Below are 21,954 nucleotides of genomic sequence, written 5' to 3' on the forward strand. Positions count from 1 at the left end.
GCATCCTCGCGTCCTGTGCGGCTGTGAGGAACTGTCAGCATCCTCGCGTCCTGTGCAGCTGGGCCAGGACAAAGTGGCTGAACTGCAGCTCTGCTTGCAGCTTGCTAGAAATACAACTTGATAACAACAGGAGATTGTGGACACACTATTATTCGTTAGTTTATTACAAAACTGCAGATACAATATACAAAATTCTAATTCCAAAATCCTTCTACATTTTTTTTTTCTGAGACTAAATGCCCTCAAAGCCCCTGTCTGCTTGGCCCATATTACAACCTGACTCCTCGGCTCCTGGATGCGCAGGTCAGATGTTCCAACAACCCTGACCATGGCCAGTGCTACGGAGCCACTCCAAAGGTGGTTGAGCCCTCTGTGAAAATTTAAATGGCTGCTAAGTCATTCTAAATAAATAGTGAACGGATTGTTTCTGCCCCTAAGATGAAATCCCACAGATCTTATGCTCAAGCTCAGGTCTTCCTATTGCCACCTTCGACATCTAGAAAGTACGGTGGGATCTTCACTGGTTTGTTAACCCTGGGAGTGCCCCTTGTGATCCAGATGAGTCAAAACAAACGGCCAGGATCTCTTCTAAAAAGCCCCTGATGGCCCTTCTGGCTGTGTCTCCAGTCGGTGCCTGGATGCTGCCCATGTGCTTAAGGGCCATTCTGACCATCTGGTCTCTTTCCTGTGGGCTGTGGGGTGCTCCAGTGTCATCTCCCTCTGCTCCTGATTTTAAAAACTGTAGGATATAGGACTGGACCATATTCCCATTCAGTTCAAGGGTTTCTTTGATACAAGGGAGGTCCAAGGCACTGGCCAAGCTCAAGAGGTGAATCAGTGCCTGGCAGATTTGGGTCCGTAGGCTGGCACAGTACTTGAATTCCAAAAAGTCTCTGGTGTCTTCGCTCTTCTGTAAGGCAGTGACCAATGCGTTCCAGATCCCAGCATACTGGTCAACAGACCCGTACTGCTCTCTCTTCCCCGGGATGGAAAGGGCAGCTGCAGATCTGATGCGCACTTTGAAGTTCTTGCATGATGTCACGACCGATGTCAGGGCATTGTAGGCCTGGGAGGTCCATGGGGCTGTCCCTACAAAGAATCCACAGTCACTAAACCAAATGCAGGCTTAGAACTAGGTGGGGTGAGAGGGAGAGGGGTGGAAGGAAGCTTAAACACTAGTGCTCAAGACACTCATTTTATGTGTTCACTTCATTCTCACAATCATCCTGTGAGACAAGGGTGGTGACTGACTGTAGGATCCTAGGTAAGTGGCCAGGTGCCAGTCCCCAAACCTCCCTCTTTCCCTACCTCAGCCTGCCACTTGCTTAGAGCCTCTGCTACCCGATATAGGGCCTTTGGTGACTCAGAAAAAGGCTTCTTCTCTGGGAGAATTCTGTCCCATGGGGGTATGGCTTTGTGGGCAGAGCATGGACTGAACTGCAACCCCACCTATCCTCTCAGTTGGGCACTTCTGAGCTGTGTGCAAACCACACACTGCATGCTCGCCTGCAACAGCATCCAGACACTGCTCTGGCCATAGCAAGTCATGCATTTTATTGCAAAGATAAAGAAAACTTACAATTTCAAGAAAAAGATGCCCAGATTTCTAGCTTTTCTCCATACCTGTAAGCCCTAGGAAATCAGCCTGCTTTCCTCCTTACCAGAGCTACTGCTACCCCCTCCATTTTGGGGTGTCCTTACTCCTCAAGATGGGTGACAGAGTAGAATGCAGCTTCTCTTAACCCTCTCAGCTCTTCCCGGCTTCTCTGTTGCCTTTGAAGACAGGCAAGCAGGCGCTTTCCATTTGGCGGATGCCACTGCCATTGACAATGGGCCACTGCTAGAGCTACGAGACACTCACAATCCAACCCGCCCAGAGTCCTTTATCAGTTTCTAGCTCCCTTTTCTTATGTGGCTCTTGAAAGCTCTGCTACTGGATGCTTTCTAGTTCTCAAACTTCCTGCCTCTTTGGAGCTTCCCTTTCCCTCCAAGTCATGCAGGTAAACTTCTTTCTCTAGTAGGCTGAGGGCAAGGGCCATACAGGAAGGCAGGTAGGAGCCAACCACCACTGAGGTGCCCTGGTTTCAAGGACTTCTTGGCTCTCCAGAAGGCGGACATCCACCTCAATGGGCTCCAACCCAAAAGGTCACCCTTAGGTGACTTCCTCAATGGAAGAAGCCGGGAGGCTACTTCACATACTCCCAGCTGACTGGTCTGCCTGGACGCTCTGGGCAATAAAGGGGAGCAGAGCCAGACTCCCCTCACTTGATGCGTGCGCTCCTTTCCAGGAACACATCCTTAGGTCTCAGATCTTCTGAGAGAGAGAGACACAATAAAGCGAATGCTGGCATTCAAAGTGAGCGAGGTTTGGAGGCTCTGATCCATACACCTAAGCAGCTACTGGTCCTGAATGACATATCAAGGTGCATGGCATGCCACTACTTAGAGACAGATGCTCTCCTTACATTTATTAATGGCATCCACTTCTGTACACAGCTCACAGGGGATTTCCAGTTTATATCCCCTCTCGTTCCAGTTTTTTTCCTTCCTGTTTTCTTGACCATTAAAACAATATATGCTTATTGTAGACAATTGAGAAAATGAAAACAGAAAAAATCCTACCCATCCAGAGGCAATCAATGTTAATAATTAGTCCAATTTCCTTTCAGTCTTTTTTCTACCCATCTATTGAGATCATTCTGTAGAAATTATTTAATACCTGCTTTCATTTGTTTAACATCATAAGTATTTTTCCAGATTATCAAATTCTTGTAAGTAATTTTAAATGGCAACAAAATATCCCATTATATATCCCATTGTATAGGTAATGATGTATTTCAATGTTTCCCTAAACTTGTCTTCAGTATGTCTCCATTTTTTTCCTAATACTATAATAAATGTGACAAACATCTTTAACAACAATGTAGATTGGTGTGTGTTGTCCCAAGAGGCTTTCCACCAGGGAGTGAAGGGAAACTTTCTTACCTAAAGGAAGGGCAGGATTTTTAAATACATTTCCCATTGCATAACAAGCATTCCATCGGACTTTCATGGCAGCTTCTGTTAGAACAGTAGAAATTAGGGCCTGGATAGACTCCTCAATGATTTCTGCAAATGTGGGTTTTTCTATGTGAGAGGGTTGCAGAAAATGAAGCAAATTTCCAAGGGCCCGGACTGCGTTGCTTTTTACCTAGAAAAAAAATGTAAATGCTTTAGAAATCTGTTTGGCCAAAGAGATGTTTCCAAAAGTCTAATTTCAGCTTTAAAAAAACCCAGGAGGTCTTTGACTTCTTTTTATTTTTTTATTTTTTTATTATTATTATACTTTAGGTTTTAGGGTACATGTGCGCAATGTGCAGGTTAGTTACATATGTATACATGTGCCATGCTGGTGCGCTGCACCCACCAACTCGTCATCTAGCATTAGGTATATCTCCCAATGCTATCCCTCCCCCCTCCCCCGACCCCACAACAGTCCCCAGAGTATGATGTTCCCCTTCCTGTGTCCATGTGTTCTCATTGTTCAGTTCCCACCTATGAGTGAGAATATGTGGTGTTTGGTTTTTTGTGCTTTAGAAATCTGTTTGGCCAAAGAGATGTTTCCAAAAGTCTAATTCCAGCTTTAAAAATACCCAGGAGGTCCTCGACTTCTTAAAGCAAGTCCTTGGAACTCACAAGGTCTGCTCTGGTTAACATCCTGAGCCATCAGAAAGGTGAGGTTCTACAAAACTCCTCTCTCTGATTATTTATTTATTTTATTTAGTGCTAGACAGGACCTCAGAGAGGTCCATTTCCTTGTTTTACTGAGATGGAGTATAAGGACTGGGGACAACAGGACAAGGCTGATTGATAGCAAGACGATGAGGAGAAGCTAGGTTCCATAATTCCAGTCCAATACTTTTCTACTAGACTAGAGTCTCAACCTCTGCAGCCCACCAGAATCATTTGGGGAGGTTTTTCCTTTTGTTTTAAAACCGATTCACAGGCCCTAGCCTCAGAATCTCTGATTGAATTACTCTGAGGTAGGGCTTCCTGGGTGATTACCAGATTTTCAGAAGTAGTATTAAAGTGAGCACATGGTATGGGTCAGGTACTGTGCTAGGTGCTTTAACATAAGGCATCTTCATATCCAGTGAGGTATATAACTTCCATGTTACATGTGAGGAGGTGACCTTCAGAGAAGTTACGTAATATACCAAAGTCACTCAGTTACTAAAGGGCAAGCCAGGCCTTGAATCCGTGTATGTGTGACCTAAAGCCCAGACCTGTGCTTTTTAAACTTATTAGTTTAACAGGTAATATTCAAAGCCAAGAGCGACTCATCTTTCTGACTTGTCAATTCTACTTAAAATTTTTTTGGGGGGGAAATAAAACAAAGTTAATTTTAAAAGGAATCTGAATATGTCATGTAGTATTACAATGGGCACTGATATTTTTCAGGAGGCAGGAGACAGTAAAGAAACCATATGTATATGGAATGGACCCTTTTTACCCTGAGCACACCCTCAGTCTCCTTTGAACAGGAGTACATTTGGTGGGATAGTCTGAGGAACATCAAGCCACACTAAACTACCACACTGCAACTACAATACATTAACTATCTGTTTGGGAGATACTGGGTTTTGTTGTGAGTCTACCTTGTCTTTATCCTTGGATGCTTCTATAGCTGATCGTAACATTTTCAAGAGCAGGAGACCAGAGAACTCTTCCTGGAAACTTGGGTCTGGTGTTTCCCTGTTCCACCCAAAGCAGGCAACACATGTTAAAAGGTAAATACACTTAAATATATACATATAGAAATATATTCAATTAGTATAAGCATAAAAGTTTAGGAAAACAGTTTAGCAAATCTGCTTAGATCATATCAAGAAACTTACAGTATATATCTTTTGACCCAATAGTTCCCCACCTAGGAATGTCTCCAAAAAAAAAAAATCTCAAAATGCAGATTTCATGCACAAAAATATTCACTGAATATAAAAGCCTACAAGCCTAAAGTCTAAAACAAATGTTCAGTAATAGAAAAATGGTTAAATAATCATCACGCAGTGATAGTTATGTAATCATAAATAAGGATTTCTAACAAGTCAATAATAGAATGCTTACACATTTTACATGTTGCTTATACGCTGAAGTGACAAAAAGCAGGACACGTGCACATGAATAACCAGCTACCTCTGGGGAGGGGAACTAAGGTGTCAGGGTAGAAGAAAGGCTTCACACTGAATGCTGCTTTGTACTATCTGGATTTTTTTTTAGCCTGTGAATATACTACTTTAAGAAATTTTTTTAAATGCATTTTAAAATTACAGTAACCATTACTAAGGTTTTGCTTTTATGTTTTCTATAATGTGGACATATTACTTATATCGGCATACAGTATTTTTAATACATACATATCTTAATATATTCCTAATATATATTAAGAACAGCTTATTAATTTTATTTTCTGAAGGAATATCAAACAAAAAAAAGCAGGAAGACTGCATAATATGCAGGAACTACTGCTGATTCTTTCATGGTAGGGATCGAGGACATTCTCTTGGGCCCTCAATCTCAGAAGTCAGCTGGGGAAAGCAAGCTCAGTCACCTACATGTTGACAATCAGAGTGTCTGTCAGGTTGCCCAGGGACCAGGCTGCTTTGGCTCGAACATTCAGAGACTTGTCTTCAAGTGACATCAATATTGCATTTGCTGTGTCTGCAACAAATATGACATCCTATAACACAAAACAAAACACTGCAGTTACTTTAGCAGGTCATGCTGCTACCTTTGAAATTCTCAAACTTATTTTCAGATAAAGCTAGAAGCCTTCACGCACATTTCTACTTGGAAATAAAAATTCATCTACTCAATTTACTGTTCTTCTTATATTTTACAATTTGGACACTCAAAAAAATCCCAGGGAAAGCTCCCATGATTTTGGTATGTGCCATGGACACCTGAGGAGCCTATGGATTTTGCTCTTATGAACATCGAATATATAAGCTAGCCTGGGACAGTTATCTGTGAACTCTGTGCTTGGTTGATTTCCATCTCAGGAAATAATGTTCTGAAAAAGAAATGCATTTCCAAAACACATCCTATGTACTACACGCCACTCAGTGAGATAAATGTCACAAGTTAGAGTGAAAGAGGACATTATTTCCTTCTTAGTAAAAACTATGTCAGCTTTCTAAATGATGACTACCACCTGGTAATGTCCCATTTCATTTTTATTAGATCATTCATTAATTTAAGCATTTATTGGGTGCCTAAGGTCCCAGGCAGTGTGCTAAGTAATTAAAAATTAAAAATAAATAAATATCATATATATATATGGTAATGCCTTAGTTCATTTATATTATATGGTATATATATGGTAATGCCTGTAGTTATATATATATAACTATATGTATAACACTATATATATATGTGTATATATATATATATGTAGAGAGAGAGAGAGAGTGTGTGTGTGTGTGTCTGGCTCTGTCACCCAGGCTGGAGTGCAGTGGTGTGATCTCTGCTTACTACAACCTTCACCTCCCAGGCTCAACTGAGCCTCCCATCTCAGCCTCCCAAGTAGCTGGGACTACAGGTGCATACCACCATGCCTGGCTAATTTTTAAAATTTTTTGTAGAGACAGGGTTTCGCCAAGTTGCCCAGGCTGGTCTCAAACTCCTGAGCTCAAGCAATCCACCCGCTTCGGCCTCCCAAAGTGCTGGGATTACAGGCATGAGCCACCATGCCTGGCCCATGACCATATTTTAGTAGCAATTAAAGAAATCGGATTACAAAGCAATTTAGTTTCGTTTACCATCCAATGCAGGAGCTCTATATCCACAAAATAGGGGTGTCATGGACTACAAAAGGGGCACAGAAGAGCTAAATAGGCTCACTCTGACCTGTCTGAGACAGGGAAAAAGCACATAGACTCCCAGGGCCCGTGAAGTTGCAGCTTTCACTAAGCGATTCTTGCTGTCATTCAGCCCGAGCAGCACTGTGATGCACAGGATCTGCCTGTCTTTCTGCAATGAGAAAGTTGACAAGGGAAAATGAGAATGAAATAACTACGAGCCAAAGACTTCCATAAAAGATGTGAAATATCTGTGTCTGAGACCATAATCAGGAGTTGAACACCATTGCGACCTTGAGGCTACCCTGGTAAAGAGCAGGTTCAATTCAGATCCCATGATTATCAGAGCACCCACTTTGTGCAAGACACACACAGCATCTCATCACATTTAACCTTTATTAAAGTTGCCTTCTTTATAGAAGCTCATTTATGTAAATAAGAATGGATGCAAATGTCACTGAGGATTAAAGAAAAAAAGCAGTCTGAATACTGCTATTCTGAATAGCAGTATTCTGAATGCTTACGCTCCCCCAAAATTCCTATGTTGAAATCTTCACTCCCAGGGTGATGGTATCAGGAGGTGGGGCTTTGGGGAGGAGATTAGGTCTCGGGAACAGAGCCCTCATGAAAGAGCTTAGTGCCCTTATGACTGAGGCCCCAGAAAGCTGCCTGCCCCTTCCACCACTTGAGAACACAGCTCACATGGTGCCATCTGTGAGCCAGAGAGCAAACCCTCCCAAGGCACCAAATCTGTGTCTGTCAGTGACTTGATCTTAATTCCAGCCTCCAGAACTATAAGAAATACATTTCTGTTGTTTAGAAGACACCCAATTTATGGTATTTTATTATAACAGCTCAAACAGACTAAGACAAATACCATGTGTGTTGGACAACAAATCTAAGTATTTTCACATACTTATTATTTTTCACATGAATACCATCTTATTGATGATAATACCAAGTTTTAGATAGGTTAAGAGTCAAAGTGCTAGCAAGTCGAAGAGCTGGGCTTTAACTCAGGCCTTTTAAACTTTGGATGTGAAATCTTCCTGAAATCTCTCTGCCTTCCAAGCTTCTGCTACCCTTGCCTCTACTACCTACATTCTAACGCACAGGGGGAAACAGCTTTCCTGATATATTAAGGCTTCAAGTTTTCCTATTTGTTGTTCCCCAGTGCCCTCATCCCCAACTCAAGTGAACTAGCACGTTTTCATCAGAGATGCTGCTGAATACTGCTTCAAAACGCAAAAGCACCAAATTCTAGCTCTGGTGCTCCAGCCATGATTTAAGGGTGAGAAATACCCTCACGTTACCGGCAGATTGCTGAAGGCCTCGGGCAAGATGGAAGACAGGGCATCACAGGCGCTCGCCTGGAGAGTTGGGTGCTCCGAATTCTGCAGGGCTCTGGGTAAAGGACCATTCAGCATCATAGTCCAGAACATCACTACCTGGAACGGAGGCAAAGGAAAAGCTGCAGCCCAAGACATAACAGGGGAACCAACTCGGAGCTAAGCCTACCAGAAATGGCCTTAGTGAAACATTTTCCCTTAAAGTAGCAGCTTTCTGTAAATGTTTTCATTGGTTCTTCTTCCACAGTGATGAAAGGACTTTGGTTTAAGCCTCCCATTCAACTCCTATTGATTAGGAGAGACTGTGGTCTGATAAAGTTACACAGCAACAGTAATAATAATCAAGAGGAGGCTGAAGATGGTGACGACAGTTACAGCAACAGCAGCGGCAGCTAATGTTCTTCAGAGAGCTCATCCCATGCCAGGCACTGCTCTAGGTATTTTACACGTATCAACTCATTTTATTCCTTGGCACAAATAAATGGGGTCTGTAGCATTATCCCTACTTTTTCTCACAAGGAAACTGACGCACAAAGAGACAATACAACTTGCTCATCAGCAGCAGGGGTGAACTAGAATCCAGATCAGTTGACACTCGGCTAGGGCTTTTTCAACTACTTTGCAGAGTCTGTGTGATAATAAAATGTAATACTCTGTGTAAGGTTTCTAGTGCAGGGCCTGGTACACAGTGGACACTCTTAAATTGGGCAGTAGCTTCTGTTTTCAGCACTTTGAAGAACTACCTCACTTCACAGCCTCTAAAGTAGCCATGTCAACAGTTTCCTTTCCATGCTTTATACATATCCTGTGATTTCGTGTTCATTTGTGAATCTCTGTGGTTTTGGTATGTTTTGTTTCTGTCCCATGGACCTAGTCCTGGGTTTTGCTGTGTATGTCACGCACCAGTTCTGTCTTTCTCCTACTTCAGCTCCTGGAAACCCAGTCTGGGTCCTCCCTGCCCCACTCCAGAAGAATGTGGACAAAAAGTGGTTGCCAGTCTCCAGGATGGCACACAATTACAGTCACCTACTAATATTTACACCCTTGTGTAGTCCCCTCCCATACCGAACAGGCTGACCTGTTTAACCAGTAGGATGTTGTGGAAATGACAGCATGAAACCTCCAAAGCTAGGTCATAAAAAGCACCACAGCTCTGTCTTGCTTTCTTTCCCTTGGATCACTTGCTGTGAAGGAAGCTGGCTGCCATGTCAAGAGGATACTCAAGCAGCCCTCTGGAGACGTCCTCACGGGGAGGAAATGAGTTGAGGCCTTCTGCCAGCAGCCAACACTAATTGGCTAGGTCTATGGGTGAGCCACCCTAGAAGAAGACCCTCCAACCCCATCAGGTCTTACAACCCGCCAGTTGACTGCAACCCTGGGGGCATCTTGATCCCAACCTCATGTGAGGACTAAGCCAGAATCACTCAGCCAAGCCACTCCTAATTCCTGACCCACAGAAACTGTGAGAAAATAAATGTACATTGCTTTAAGCTGCTAAATGTTTAATTTGTTACTCACTAATAGCCAAGCAATATAGAAAACAAATCTTTTTTTTTTCCACAGATGAACAATACCTGAGGGTGAACAGTTAAGAGGCTTGCCCAAAGTCATCTATCTAGCAAAGGGAGAAGTTTGAATTCAAACCTAGTTCTGTCTGGTAACAAAGCTCAACTCATCTCCCTGCACTTGTTATATGAAAGCTTTAGTGGCAGTCTAAGGCAGGGACTAGGGTTAGAATCTTTAATTCACTGCAAGGATGACAGAAATTGTGAAGGGAAAAGAAAAGGCAGAATGCGAAGGGCAGAGGGAGCAAAGACCACCAACACTGAGCTGATTTTGCTTTTAGCACTAAGTAGAAGCCTTTTTTGGTGTGGTCACATGCCCTTCATCCATCTTTGGAACTGGCACAGTGTGGGGGTAGCAGAAACAACCTGAAATCACAGGAATTGAATAGAATCGTGGTGGGGCTGGTGGGGGGCAGGGGGACGCGGGTAATGGAATTACCTCCTATGTGTTAGCATCTTTACCTGTCATTCAATTTTTCAACAGCCTTGTGACTGAAGGGTTATGGTTTATTATTCCTTTTTACAACTAGGAAACCATGCCTATAACCACATATCCATTAAGTGGCTGATATGGTTCGGATGTGTGTCCCCTCCAAATCTCATGTTGACATGTGACCTCCAATGTTGGAGCTGGGCCTAGAGGAAGGTTTTTGGGTGATGCAGGCAGATCCCTACTGAATGGCTTGATGCTATCCTTGTGGTAATAAGTGAGTTCTTACTCTGTTATTCACATAAGAGCTAATTGCTTAAAAGAGCCTGGCATCTCTTGCTTCCTCTCTCACCATGTGACACGCCTACTCCCCCTTCACCTTCCACCATGACTGGAAGCTTCTGGAGGCCTCACCAGAAGTAGATGCTGGCACCATGCTTCTTGTATAGCCTGCAGAACTGTGAGCCAGACAAACCTCCTTGAAAAATAAATTGTCCAGTCTGAGGCATTTCTTTACAGCAGCAGAAAAGAGACTAATACAGAAAATTGGTGCCAAGGAATGGGATGTTGTTATAAAGATACCTAAAAATGTGGAAGCAGCTTTGGAACTTGGTACTGGGCAGAGGTTGAAAGAGTTTGGAAGGCTCAGAAGACAGTAAGACAAAGGAAAGTTTGGAACTTCTTGGAGACTGATTAAATGGTTGTGACCAAAATGCTGATAGAAATATGGAGAGTGAAAGCCAGGCTGAGGAGGTCTCAGAAATTAAAAAGTTTGGAGAACTGGAGGAAAGGTCACCTTTGTTACACCTTAGCAAACTTGGCTGCATTATGCCCATGTCCTAGGGATTTGCATAAGGTTGAACTTAAGAGTAATGACTTAGGGTATCTGGTGAAAGAAATTCTAAGCATCATTCAATAGGTGATGTGGCAGCTTCTCACAACCTATAGTCGGATGTAGGAGCAAAGGAATGACTTAAAGTTGGAACTTATTATTAAAAGGTTAGCAGAGCATAAAAATGTGGAAAACTTGCACCCTGGCCCTGTACTAGAGAAGGAATCCAAGCTCAGAGCAACTACTTGCTAGACAGATTAGCATGACTCAAAGGGAGCCAGTTGCTAATAGCCAAGACTATGGGAAAACAGCCTGGAGGGCATTCTAGAAATCTTTGAGGCAACCCCTCCCATCACACACCCAGAGGCCTAGGAGGAAAGTGGTTCTGGGGGCCAGGCCCAGGGCCCCACTGCCCTGCACAGCCTTGGGGCACTGCTCCCAGCATCCCCAGCCTTAGCTCAAAGGGCCCCAGATACTGCTTGGTTTTCTGCTTAGTGGGTACAAGCTGCAAGCCTTAGCGGTTTCCGTGTGGTGTTAAGCCTGCAGATGCCCAGAATGCAAATGTGAAGAAGGCTTGGGAGCTTCTACCTAGATTTCAGAGGATTCCCTAAGCCTGGGTGCCCACGCAGAAGCCTGCCACAGGGACAGAGCCCCCACTGAGAGCCTCTACTAGGACAGTGCCAAAGAGAGATGTGGGGTTGGAGCCCCCACACACAGTCTCCACTGAGCACTGCCTAGTGGAACTCTGGGAATGGGACACGGCCTACACCCAGCAAAGCCACAAAAGCAAGGCTGCCAGAAGCCTTGGAGGCCCATCCCTTGCACCAGTGTGCACTGGATGCGGGACATGGAATCAAGGACTATTTTGGAGCTTTAAGGTTTAATGTCTGTCCTGCTGGGTTTTGGATTTGTGTGGAGCTTGTTGCACCTTTCTTTTGGCTGATTTCTCCGTGTTGGAATGGGACTGTTTACCCAATGCCTGTACCACCATTGCATCTTAAAAATCAGTAACTTGTTTTTGATCTTACAGGCTCATAGGTGGAAGGAACTTGCCTTGAGTCACAGCTGAGATTTTGAACTTTTGAGTGATGCTGTAAAGAGTTAAGACTTTGGGGAACTATTGGGAGAGGTGACTGACTATATTTTACAATGAGAGGAACATGAGATTTGTGGGGGCCAGAGGCAGAATGATATGGTTTGGATGTGTGCCTCCTCCAAACCTCATGCTGAAATGTGACCTCCAACACTGGAGGTGGGCCTAATAGGAAGTGTTTGGGTCATGGGGGCGGATCCCTCTTGAATGGCTTGGTGCTGTCCTTGTGGTAATGAGTGAACTCTCACTCTATGAGCTCACACAAGAGCTGGTTGTTTAAAAGAGCCTGGCATCTCCCTCTTGCTTACTCTCTTGCCACGTGACATGCCTGCTCCCCCTTTGCCTTCCACCAGGATTTAAAGCTTCCTGAGGCTTCCTCAGAGGTAGATGCTGGCACCATGCTTTTTGTACAGCCTGCAGAACTGTGAGCCAGATAAACCTCTTTCCTTTATAAATTGCCCAGCCTCAGGTATTCCTTTATAGCAACATAAAATGGACTAATACAATCATGTTCCCTAAATTTGATCCCATGGCTTTGGATACAAAATCCCTGGCTCTTTGTCTCTTGGGCAGGCTGAGTAACCAGACTAGGTTTTATGCAAAAGAAATATTAGTTTTACTATTGCTGGTTATATGTTATATACATAAGCCTACCACAAACTAAATTGCAAATAAACTGAAATGTAAAATAAAACCAATTTATACTAGTTTCATGTTTTCCTGGATTATAAAACATAATTTTTGACACTGGAAGAAACCATATCATCTACTCCATTTATCACTGAGCTTCAAAATAAAATTGCAACTGAAGCACTAATAAAAGAAAACTATGAATTGACATTTATTTACCAAGAAGACTGGTGCTCTCTGATCAGGTGCTGCAGTGGAGTCTGGTTTATACTGCTGTATTAAGCCTGTGCCCAGTTCTTCCAGAAGCTGCCAAGAAAAAGAATTACCGAAGCAGAGCATCAGAACGAACGAATGACTTCACTCGAATAACACCTTCACTTGAGTAACACCTTCACTTGAGTAACACCTTCACTTGAGTAACACCTTCACCTTAGTAACACCTTCACTTGAGTAACACCTTCACTTTAGTAACACCTTCACCTGAGTAACACCTTCACTTGAGTAACACCTTCACTTGAGTTCGGAGATCACCTCAAATCAAGGGGAAACATAATTTGCAACTAATTCTCTTTCTTTTTTCAGTCACTCTTAACAGAGACATTCTTTCAAGGACTGAAATCAACAGCTATATCTTATTAATTTGTTACCGAATCAATGCGTGGGGTTTATATGTAAGAGCCAAAAACAGAAGAATGTGTGTCTTTCTTACCTGAAATCTCTTTAAGAGGTCTCAGAATTGAAGGACATGTGGCAGAAGGATATAAAGTGAAGAAAAGGAAGGATATAAAGTGAAGAGAAGGAAAAAGCACTGTGGTTTTGGTGAAAATTACCTTTGCTCCATGAAGCTGAATAGATGGATCTGCTTCCCCCATGCACTTGCAAATCACCTCTCCAAGCTCCATCAAGTAGGCTTGAGTCATTGAAAAGTAGCCCCTTGCCAGAAGAGTCAATACCTGCAAAGAGAGCATGGAATTAACCCTCTAAGACCTGAGTGCAAGGCTGTAATATCCAGAAAAGTGTTATAATATTTCAGTAATTGCTTATATTTAACAGGGGCTGAAATGTGTTGAGTGAAATTAAGAACCATAATCTTTATTTCGTGACTAACATCAATAAACTGTATCATAGTTTTATGGTACTTTAGTATATGATTGCTTTTCATTAACATAATCTCATTTAAGTCTTGGAACTATTCTTTAAAGTAGGTATTAATTGAATTTTACAGCTAAAGAAACTAAGCCTGACAAGATTAAAGGACATGTTTCATGTTGCCCAGTTAATTAGCAGCAGACCCCAGGACCAGGCCTAGTCTCAGATCATATTTGTATAGAAAAAGTAAACTCTTTTATCTAGGATTGTTTTCTTCCTTTGAAGGAACAATTATTTTGTTACTCTAAGCAGGTACAAGACCAAGGAGAAGCTTATAGAGAATTAAACATTTAAGTTGCAAAAATCAAAAATTAACCGTACAATTTCACTCAGAATTATTCTACAATCTATTATATCCACCTGTCATTTAATACCTGAAGTGACTAAAATAATTTGTAATCAAAGAACAAAAAGGAATGAATCTGCTATTTTACAACCAAGGAACACCTCCCCAAAACAAAACAACAACAAAAATACACCACCCATACCTAAAATACAACTCCCACAAACACAACTGACATATGGCTTGGTTTTACCTGCTCGCTCCTCACGGTCACTCTGAAGGAAGAATGGTTACTTCCGTTTCAGAGATGAGGAAATGAAATCTCCTACCTGTAAGGCCTCCAGTCGCATGGGGGATGGTTCGTAGGTGCTTCCTGCTGCAGAGCCAGCATCGCTACCTGAACAGGAATCCTCCTTGGGCAGTACGACAATGGAAATGCAGAGTCGAATGAGCCAGCAGGGCTCTGAAGACCCCTTAGGTGAGCTAACTGACGTTTCTTCCAGAGAGGGTCCTGCAGGGGCTTTCTTCCACCAATCAGGAGGGCTGAGGTGAGGGGTTGCTGAATTGCTATTACTGAGTCCAGAAGAACATGGCTGTTGCAGAAGTAGCTGGACTTCAGGTAAAGGTGCGTGGGTGGACACTATAGCTCCCAAAAGTGTGAGACTTGACACACGAACATTAACATCTGTCAAAGGAAGCAGTAAGAACTTATCATCATGGGAACAGCTACCGTAAAGATGGTAGTTATCCCAGCAGGCAATTAAAAATTAGTAGTTCCTTGTGTAACCTGAATCTAATCAAAATTCTAGAGCTCATTTCCAGTTTGGAAATACATGGGACAGGAGAGTAAGTTAACATCATAAAGAAACAATCTGACAAATTGAGAATGTGATTTATTTTGTTATCTTTGGTGACAGAGCTTAGAGTTCACATTCTATAAGACAATTGGGTTGGATTCTTTCCTAAGTCAGTTTGATATAAAAAAGATGGGTGGGGGGACTCTAGATTTAAAAAGACTACAGTGACATAATAACTAAATGCAATGCATGTGCCTTGAATGAACCCCGGATTTTAACAAGAAATATTTTTAAAAAGCTAAAAGGTCTGTGTCTAGACTCATTTTTTTTTTGCATGTGATGTCCAGTTGTTCCAGCACCAACTGTTGAAAAGTATCTGCTCCTTTGTTGTAGATCAGTTGACTATATTTATGTGGGTCTATTTCTGGGCTCTCTATTCTGTTCCATTGATCTGTTTGTCTCTTCCTTGGCCAGTATCACATTGTCTTAATTACTGTAGTTTATAGTAGATTTTGAAGTCAGGGAATGTCAGTCCTTCAGTTTTGTTCTTCTCTATCAATATTGTGTTGGCTATTCCGGGTCTTTTGCATATCCATATACAGTTCAGAATCAGTTCATTGATATCTGCAAAATAACTTGCTGGAATTTTGATTGAGACTGCACTGAATCTACAGATCAAGTTGGGAAGAAGTAACATCTTCACAATATCGAGCCTGCCTATCCAGGAACATGGAATCTCTGTCCATTCATTTAGTTCTTTGATTTATTTCATCAGAGTTTCACAGTTTTCTTCATATAGATCTTGTACATATTTTGTTAGGCTCATACCTAAGAATTTCAGGGTTTGAACATTTTAATGAAGAAAAGTTACTTGAGGATAAAGTCAGATACTTGAAAGGAACCTTTGGGACCTGGTGCACTCTCCTCAGCTGAAGATGCAGATAATGAAAAGTTGGTAGAGTGGAATGAGCAGGGCTTGTTTTCATCTTATTTCTGCCATGAATGTGATGGGAAACCTTAGGGTAAGACTTATCTTTCTGGGTCCCTTTTTTACACATTAGTGTAAGTAGTGAACTGGACTTAGTTACACCTCATTATCTCATTTGAGCCTCATAAAAATCTTATGACATAGTTATAATTCTTGCTGTTAGGAAGAAATTAGGGTTCAGAGAGGGCCATGGCCATGAGATGGCAAAAATGGGAGTGGGCTCCAGACCCTTGGATTGACTTCAGGTCCCACGCTCTTCCCACTATGTCACAGAAAACATCCACTATTCCTTCCTTGTTACAATTCTGCCTGAAAAACTGAACTCATCAGAATGTGGTCTGATCTGAAAGCTTGCAAACAAAAGAAAAGCAAATCTACAAAAGGCAAGTGTTTATAGCACACATACATTATGTGTGGGAGGAAATAATAAGACTGCAGTTAGTAAAGATTTGAAGTTCTGGGATTCTATCTGAACTTCATAGGAAATAACATTAAAGAAGTTACATTTTGTATTCCAGTTTTTCTTTCCAAAAAGTAGATAATATCTATCTGTCCGTCTATCTGTCTATCTAACCATCCATCCATCCTCTACCTATGTGTAAGGGATATAAACTATCATACTCCTAAGGGGGGCTGCTTGTACCTGGCTCAATCTTAATTCTAAAGGGATACTCTGGTCACTGCCCTGAGCATTAAACAGGCAAACTTTACAATTAATTCTCTAGCTCACTTCCACTGGGACTTGAGGGGTCAATTCTTACAACAGCTTATACCCCTGAAAAGTTGAGAAGAATAAGCAGAGATCTCTTAAGAGTTGTAAAAATGTTTTGAATATATGGTCTGCATCTGACTGATATAAAGAAGCCATCAGTTTTAAGCCACTACAAACCTTTGTGGCGAATATAAGGCTTTATCTGGTTCCAGACTTTGGTCAGTAGGCTGAGTTTTAGACGATCATAAGGTGCATTTGATACTAAATTTGCAAGGCACTGTAAAACACAAAAAGTAGCTCATCAAAAGGCTTGATTAAACCACAGCATAGAAACAAATTTTGCAGCATTTAATTAAAAAAGAAAAGTTTTCACACAACTAAAAATGAGCCCTTTTTAAAAAAAAAAAAATAACACTTGTATTCTCATTGGTACAACTAAAGATAAAGAAGTATTTTTAGCAAATCATTTATTAGGACATACAGAGATTATAGATAAGATCAGACAAGTAGGTACAGACTTCCAAATAGTGTTTTTTTAATAAAACTATTACTTAGTTATATGCGTAAGTCAAGTTACTTTTGAGCTATGTAAAACAGTATACAAAATTAAAACAGAAAAGCCCACTCTGGAACCCACAGTTGGTACATTACCTTAATTATCTGAGTAAGGGTCTGTGAGGATGACTCCGCCACCAAAGCTAACAAAAGACATCTGTGCAACTCTCTAATGCTGGAAGCGATCATTACAGAGAAGGGGGTAAAAGCCCTTCTGTGGTCACTGGTATCTTCAGCAACAGAAAGAAACTGCTTTGAGCCTTCCAAGATGGCAGATAAAACTTGCAGAGCACAGGCACGTGTCTGAAATTTCGGGATGATTCACATTGATTAGTTGAAAATTAGGAGTCAGATTCCTTTCTTCCTATACATATTTAATGTTCAAAGTATTTACAATCATTTTAATTGGAAGAATAAAGGCAATGGGATTATCTGTTAGTTCCTAAAAACTAGACCACTTGCATCCCACACCTAAAAAAAAAAAAATCTTTATTTTATTTTTATTTTAGAGACACAGTCTCGCTCTGTTACCTAGGCTGCAGTGCAGTGGTGCAATCATAACTCACTGCAGCCTCAAACTCCTGGGCTCAAGCAATCCTCCCATATCAGCCTCCCAAGTAGCTAGGACTACAGGTGTGTGCCACCACACCTGGCTAAAAAAAAAATCTAGAAACCCATTGCTGTTAGGTTTTTTACAGTAAGAAATAAATCTAAGCTACACCATAGCACAAAAATCTGAAATCTTAAGCATGAGAATAAGAATTAGAGGCCTGGTTTATTCAAGCAGAATGCCAACTGAAGTTAGAACTGAACAGCCCATGGGGTAGAAAAAATACATGTGCCTAGAGTCTGTTTCCTATCAAAGTTCCTGAGAACATTATGCCTCATATTCCACTCTGAAGTATGTGTGTTCAATGTTAACTTAAATAGGACTTTAGGAACTTTGTGTACATACTACTTGGCAGACATCATTAGTGATCCAACTTTTAGAAACAGTCTTAGGTACAGGAAATAACACTGCCTGCAGTGACAGTATTTGACAATTCAAAAAAGGAATACCATTAAGTACAATCTTATGAATGGAAAGGACAAAAAGTACATCTTTGTTATGGACTGCTGTATTTGTCAGGAAAGGTGTCACTGGCACAAAGATTTTCTTTATAAGGTTGAAAGATTACTTTCAATTGGTACTCAGATGATTTTGTAGTATTAGAAAGGAAAAGAAAGCCCAACTTTACAAAAATGGGATATAGGTAATAAGCATAGGACTATTAATACGGAATAATATTGTACTCTCTTTGGTCAGCTCATCCAAAAATGACAATTAACATTTTCAGTCAAAAAATTTAAAAGCAGGGAACCAACATTACAACTATTTAGTTATTCAATATGAAGCATATCTGAGTTTGGAGCAAAAAAGGTTTTCCCAAAAGCCTTCAATTATATTATCTCCAAACAACCAGGTAATAAATCACTAGGCAGGCCTTTTATAGAGTGGAATTGTAGAAATCTAGACTTATTGCTCTGAAGAGAAATTTGAAGTACAGTAGCATCAGACTTCAGAATTAAGCATAATTCCCTAAGGTGGGAAATTGAGAATGTATTAGGAAACCCTGTGTATATGTGTGAAAAAACGAGAGAGCAAGAGCATGAACACAAGTCGGCTGATCCAAAAAGGACTTAGATCAGGGGCTGGCAAACTTTTCTGTAAAGAGCCAGTAGTACACATTTTATATTTTAGACTTTGTGGGCCAGTTTCTGTCACAACCACCCAACTCTGTGATTGTAGCATAGACATGTAAAGGAATAAATGTGGTTGCATTCCAAAAAGACTTGATTTACAGACAATGAAATCTGAATTCCATATAATTTTCACATATCACGAGATATTATTATTTTAAAACCATTTAAAAGTGTAAAAACCATTCTTAGCTCACAGGCTGTACAAAAACAGGTGGTGGGCCAGATTTGCCCTTCAGGCCACAGTTGGCCAATCCCTACTAGAGGCTGGTCCGAACTCAACAAGATAGATCTTATGCTAAACCTTCATTTCTTTAGAAGACAATTAAAAGTCACAATTCCAACAGCTCACAAACTGAATGAAATTAAAAATCAAATGGAAAGAAATGAACTAATGTTCCAAAAGTCAAAAATTTTAGCACAATTTTGGCATCTTAAGGGGAAAATCATGACTATCACAGATGAAAACAAATGTCTTTGAAATTGGTTATTTTTTTCCACTGTTATAAAATCTATATAGAAATTTGATACTATATCAAATTGTACTTCTCACAGTTCTGAGTTAATTTCCTTTAAACTCTGTTTAACATATCTTTGTTGTTATAATTGTTACTTAAGATACTGAATCTGGTACAAGTTTTGCTTCATTTGTTCTTATATCAATATTTAATATCTTGTTTACCAGTCCTAATCAGCACTTTCAGCAGAAATTACTAATGTGCAAGCACATCATAACAGGTGTAGCTCTCCAGAGAGCTCATTTTGTTAAGTTTTTATTGTCTGAATATTTAAAATGATGAATGAAAGGCTTTTCAGTCTTACAGAAGTCAGTGTGCTTGGTTTCACTAGTGTATAGCTTCACTTCCTTGGACATGAAGACTTGTCTAAAGCTAATAAAACAGAAAAGTACTTTTCCTTTTTTGCTACTTAAGAACGTAGCACAAATGTTTGCTGAGGTAGCTTAGTCAATCCTAATTTTTTTTTCCTCTTTATGTGTGTTTGGTCTCAGAATATTTCTGGAAGGGTGACAAAGAAGTCCCTGCTGGGAGTGGGTACACTGAAGTTTCCATGCAGGGCACATGACTGTTCACATGTTATTTTATTGGATCTCACTTCCAAAGTCAGTTGTCTTTTATGTAACGGCATTTCAACATTGAGTCAGGGACTCTGGGTTGGGAGATATCTAAGTGATATGGTTTAGCTGTGTCCCCACCCAAATCTCAACTTGAATCATATCTCCCAGCATTCTCACGTGTTGTGGGAGGGACTTGTGAGAGGTAACTGAATCATGGGGGCTGGTTTTTCCCCTGCTATTCTCGTGATAGTCTCACGAGATCTGATGGGTTTATCAGGGGTTTCCGCTTTTGCTTCTTCCTCATTTTCTCTTGCTGCCGCCATGTAAAGAAGTGCCTTTTGCCTCCTGCCATGATTCTGAAGCCTCCCCAGCCATGTGGAGCTGTAAGTCCAATTAAACCTCTTTTTCTTCCCAGTCTCGGGTATGTCTTTATCAGAAGCGTGACTACAGATACACTAATTAAAGACTGCCTGTTCTTTGCTAACACACTAAGCAAAGATTGCCTGTTCTTTGCTGGCCATATGAGAGAAAATCTACCATTCCATAACAGTTAACAATTCCAACCTTTTCATTCTCTTTTCTAGTTATACCATCTATTATCTAGATTTCTATTTGTTTTCACTTTTTATAGTTATCTAAAAGAGCAATAAATCATCATCATGAAATTTGTAAATCAGGATAATTCTCAAGGTACCAAGACAAAGGTTTGCCCTGTAGTTTGTTTCTTAAGACAAGTCTTGATGATATTCTCCATAATATGCCTTTATAACACCTAAGGAAATCATATACAAGAAATTCTTAAATTAGTCTTGTTATTTTTATTGATAATTTGCTCTGTCCCTTTTGGAAGCGTGTAAGATGTGCTCTCTGAAGCACATTTCCAACATGGAAACGTGATCATTTCCCAAGTACCACAGCACTGCCAAATCCTAATGGACATTTCTAAGTTTTCTTCTCCCCAATTAACCATTCTAGCATATTATGTTTCAATTTCCTAAAAGTAGCCTCTGTTTATTGTTGGCATTCTGACTGGAAGAGTCTAATCACCTTTCCTTCTGTCCATTTGTCTTTAGAAAATTTCTTAGTACACCAGTTAAAATTGTGCTTCCAGCTGAGTACGCCATGGGTCATATCAGACCTGCCATAAACTCAAAACTAATCACTAAGCACTTCAATGACAAGATAAACTACAGTTGCCTTATTTAATCCTGGCTGAGAGGAACTCCAGCCATCTAACTCTATATGCACAAGGAGCACCTGAGATGACCACTTGGCCTGGAGTCATGGCAGCTCTTTTAACCTGGTCAATCCAGAATGCTGTTCCATTCTAATTACATGATCTGTTATTTTTAATTTTAATGCACATAACTTTCTAGAAGTCTTTATTTTAAAAGCCTGTCCCACTGGGCCGGGTGTGGTGGCTCAAGCCTATAATCCCAGCACTTTGGGAGGCCAAGGCAGGCACATCACCTGGGGTCAGGAATTCCAGACCAGCCTGACCAACATGGAGAAATCCCATCTTTACCAAAAATACAAAATTAGCTAGGCATGGTGGTGCATGCCTGTAGTTCCAGCTCCTCGGGAGGCTGAGACAGAATTGCTTGAACCCAGGAGGCAGAGGTTGCGGTGAGCTGAGATCTCACCATTGCACTCCAGCCTGGACAACAAGAGCAAAACTCCATCTCAAAAAAACAAACAAACAAACAAACAAACAAAAGCCTGTCCCATGACATCACCTACCACAACACTTTCTTCTAGCATATGTCTTGGTGCACAGTTAATCATACTATGGACAGACTGCAGAGGTATGCTCCAAGCTTTGTGGTAAACAATAATTACCACACTTATTTAAACCCTTCCAAGCTAACACTTGATTAAAAGAATCTCTTAAGTACGATCATTTCACTTGCCATTACA

The 21,954-nt window shown here is 41.0% G+C and overlaps 1 protein-coding gene across 1 annotated transcript in view; it reads right to left on the bottom strand.

Moving 5' to 3' along the window:
- Positions 1-134: 134 nt before the first annotated feature.
- The window catches only part of HEATR6 (HEAT repeat containing 6), a gene marked incomplete at its 5' end in the record, with an annotated part of 35,911 nt that continues 14,091 nt past the window's right edge, over positions 135-21,954 (bottom strand). Inside the window, 11 exon segments of the mRNA NM_001133234.1 lie at positions 135-1,089; positions 2,986-3,190; positions 4,638-4,734; positions 5,595-5,719; positions 6,889-7,011; positions 8,153-8,287; positions 12,958-13,044; positions 13,569-13,691; positions 14,500-14,855; positions 16,845-16,944; positions 17,319-17,525. Coding sequence (NP_001126706.1) covers positions 518-1,089; positions 2,986-3,190; positions 4,638-4,734; positions 5,595-5,719; positions 6,889-7,011; positions 8,153-8,287; positions 12,958-13,044; positions 13,569-13,691; positions 14,500-14,855; positions 16,845-16,944; positions 17,319-17,525 — 2,130 coding nt within the window. The 3' untranslated portion in view covers positions 135-517.

Source organism: Pongo abelii, chromosome 19 (genome assembly GCF_028885655.2).
Source record: "Pongo abelii isolate AG06213 chromosome 19, NHGRI_mPonAbe1-v2.0_pri, whole genome shotgun sequence".
In the NCBI taxonomy this organism is placed as follows: Eukaryota; Metazoa; Chordata; class Mammalia; order Primates; family Hominidae; genus Pongo; species Pongo abelii.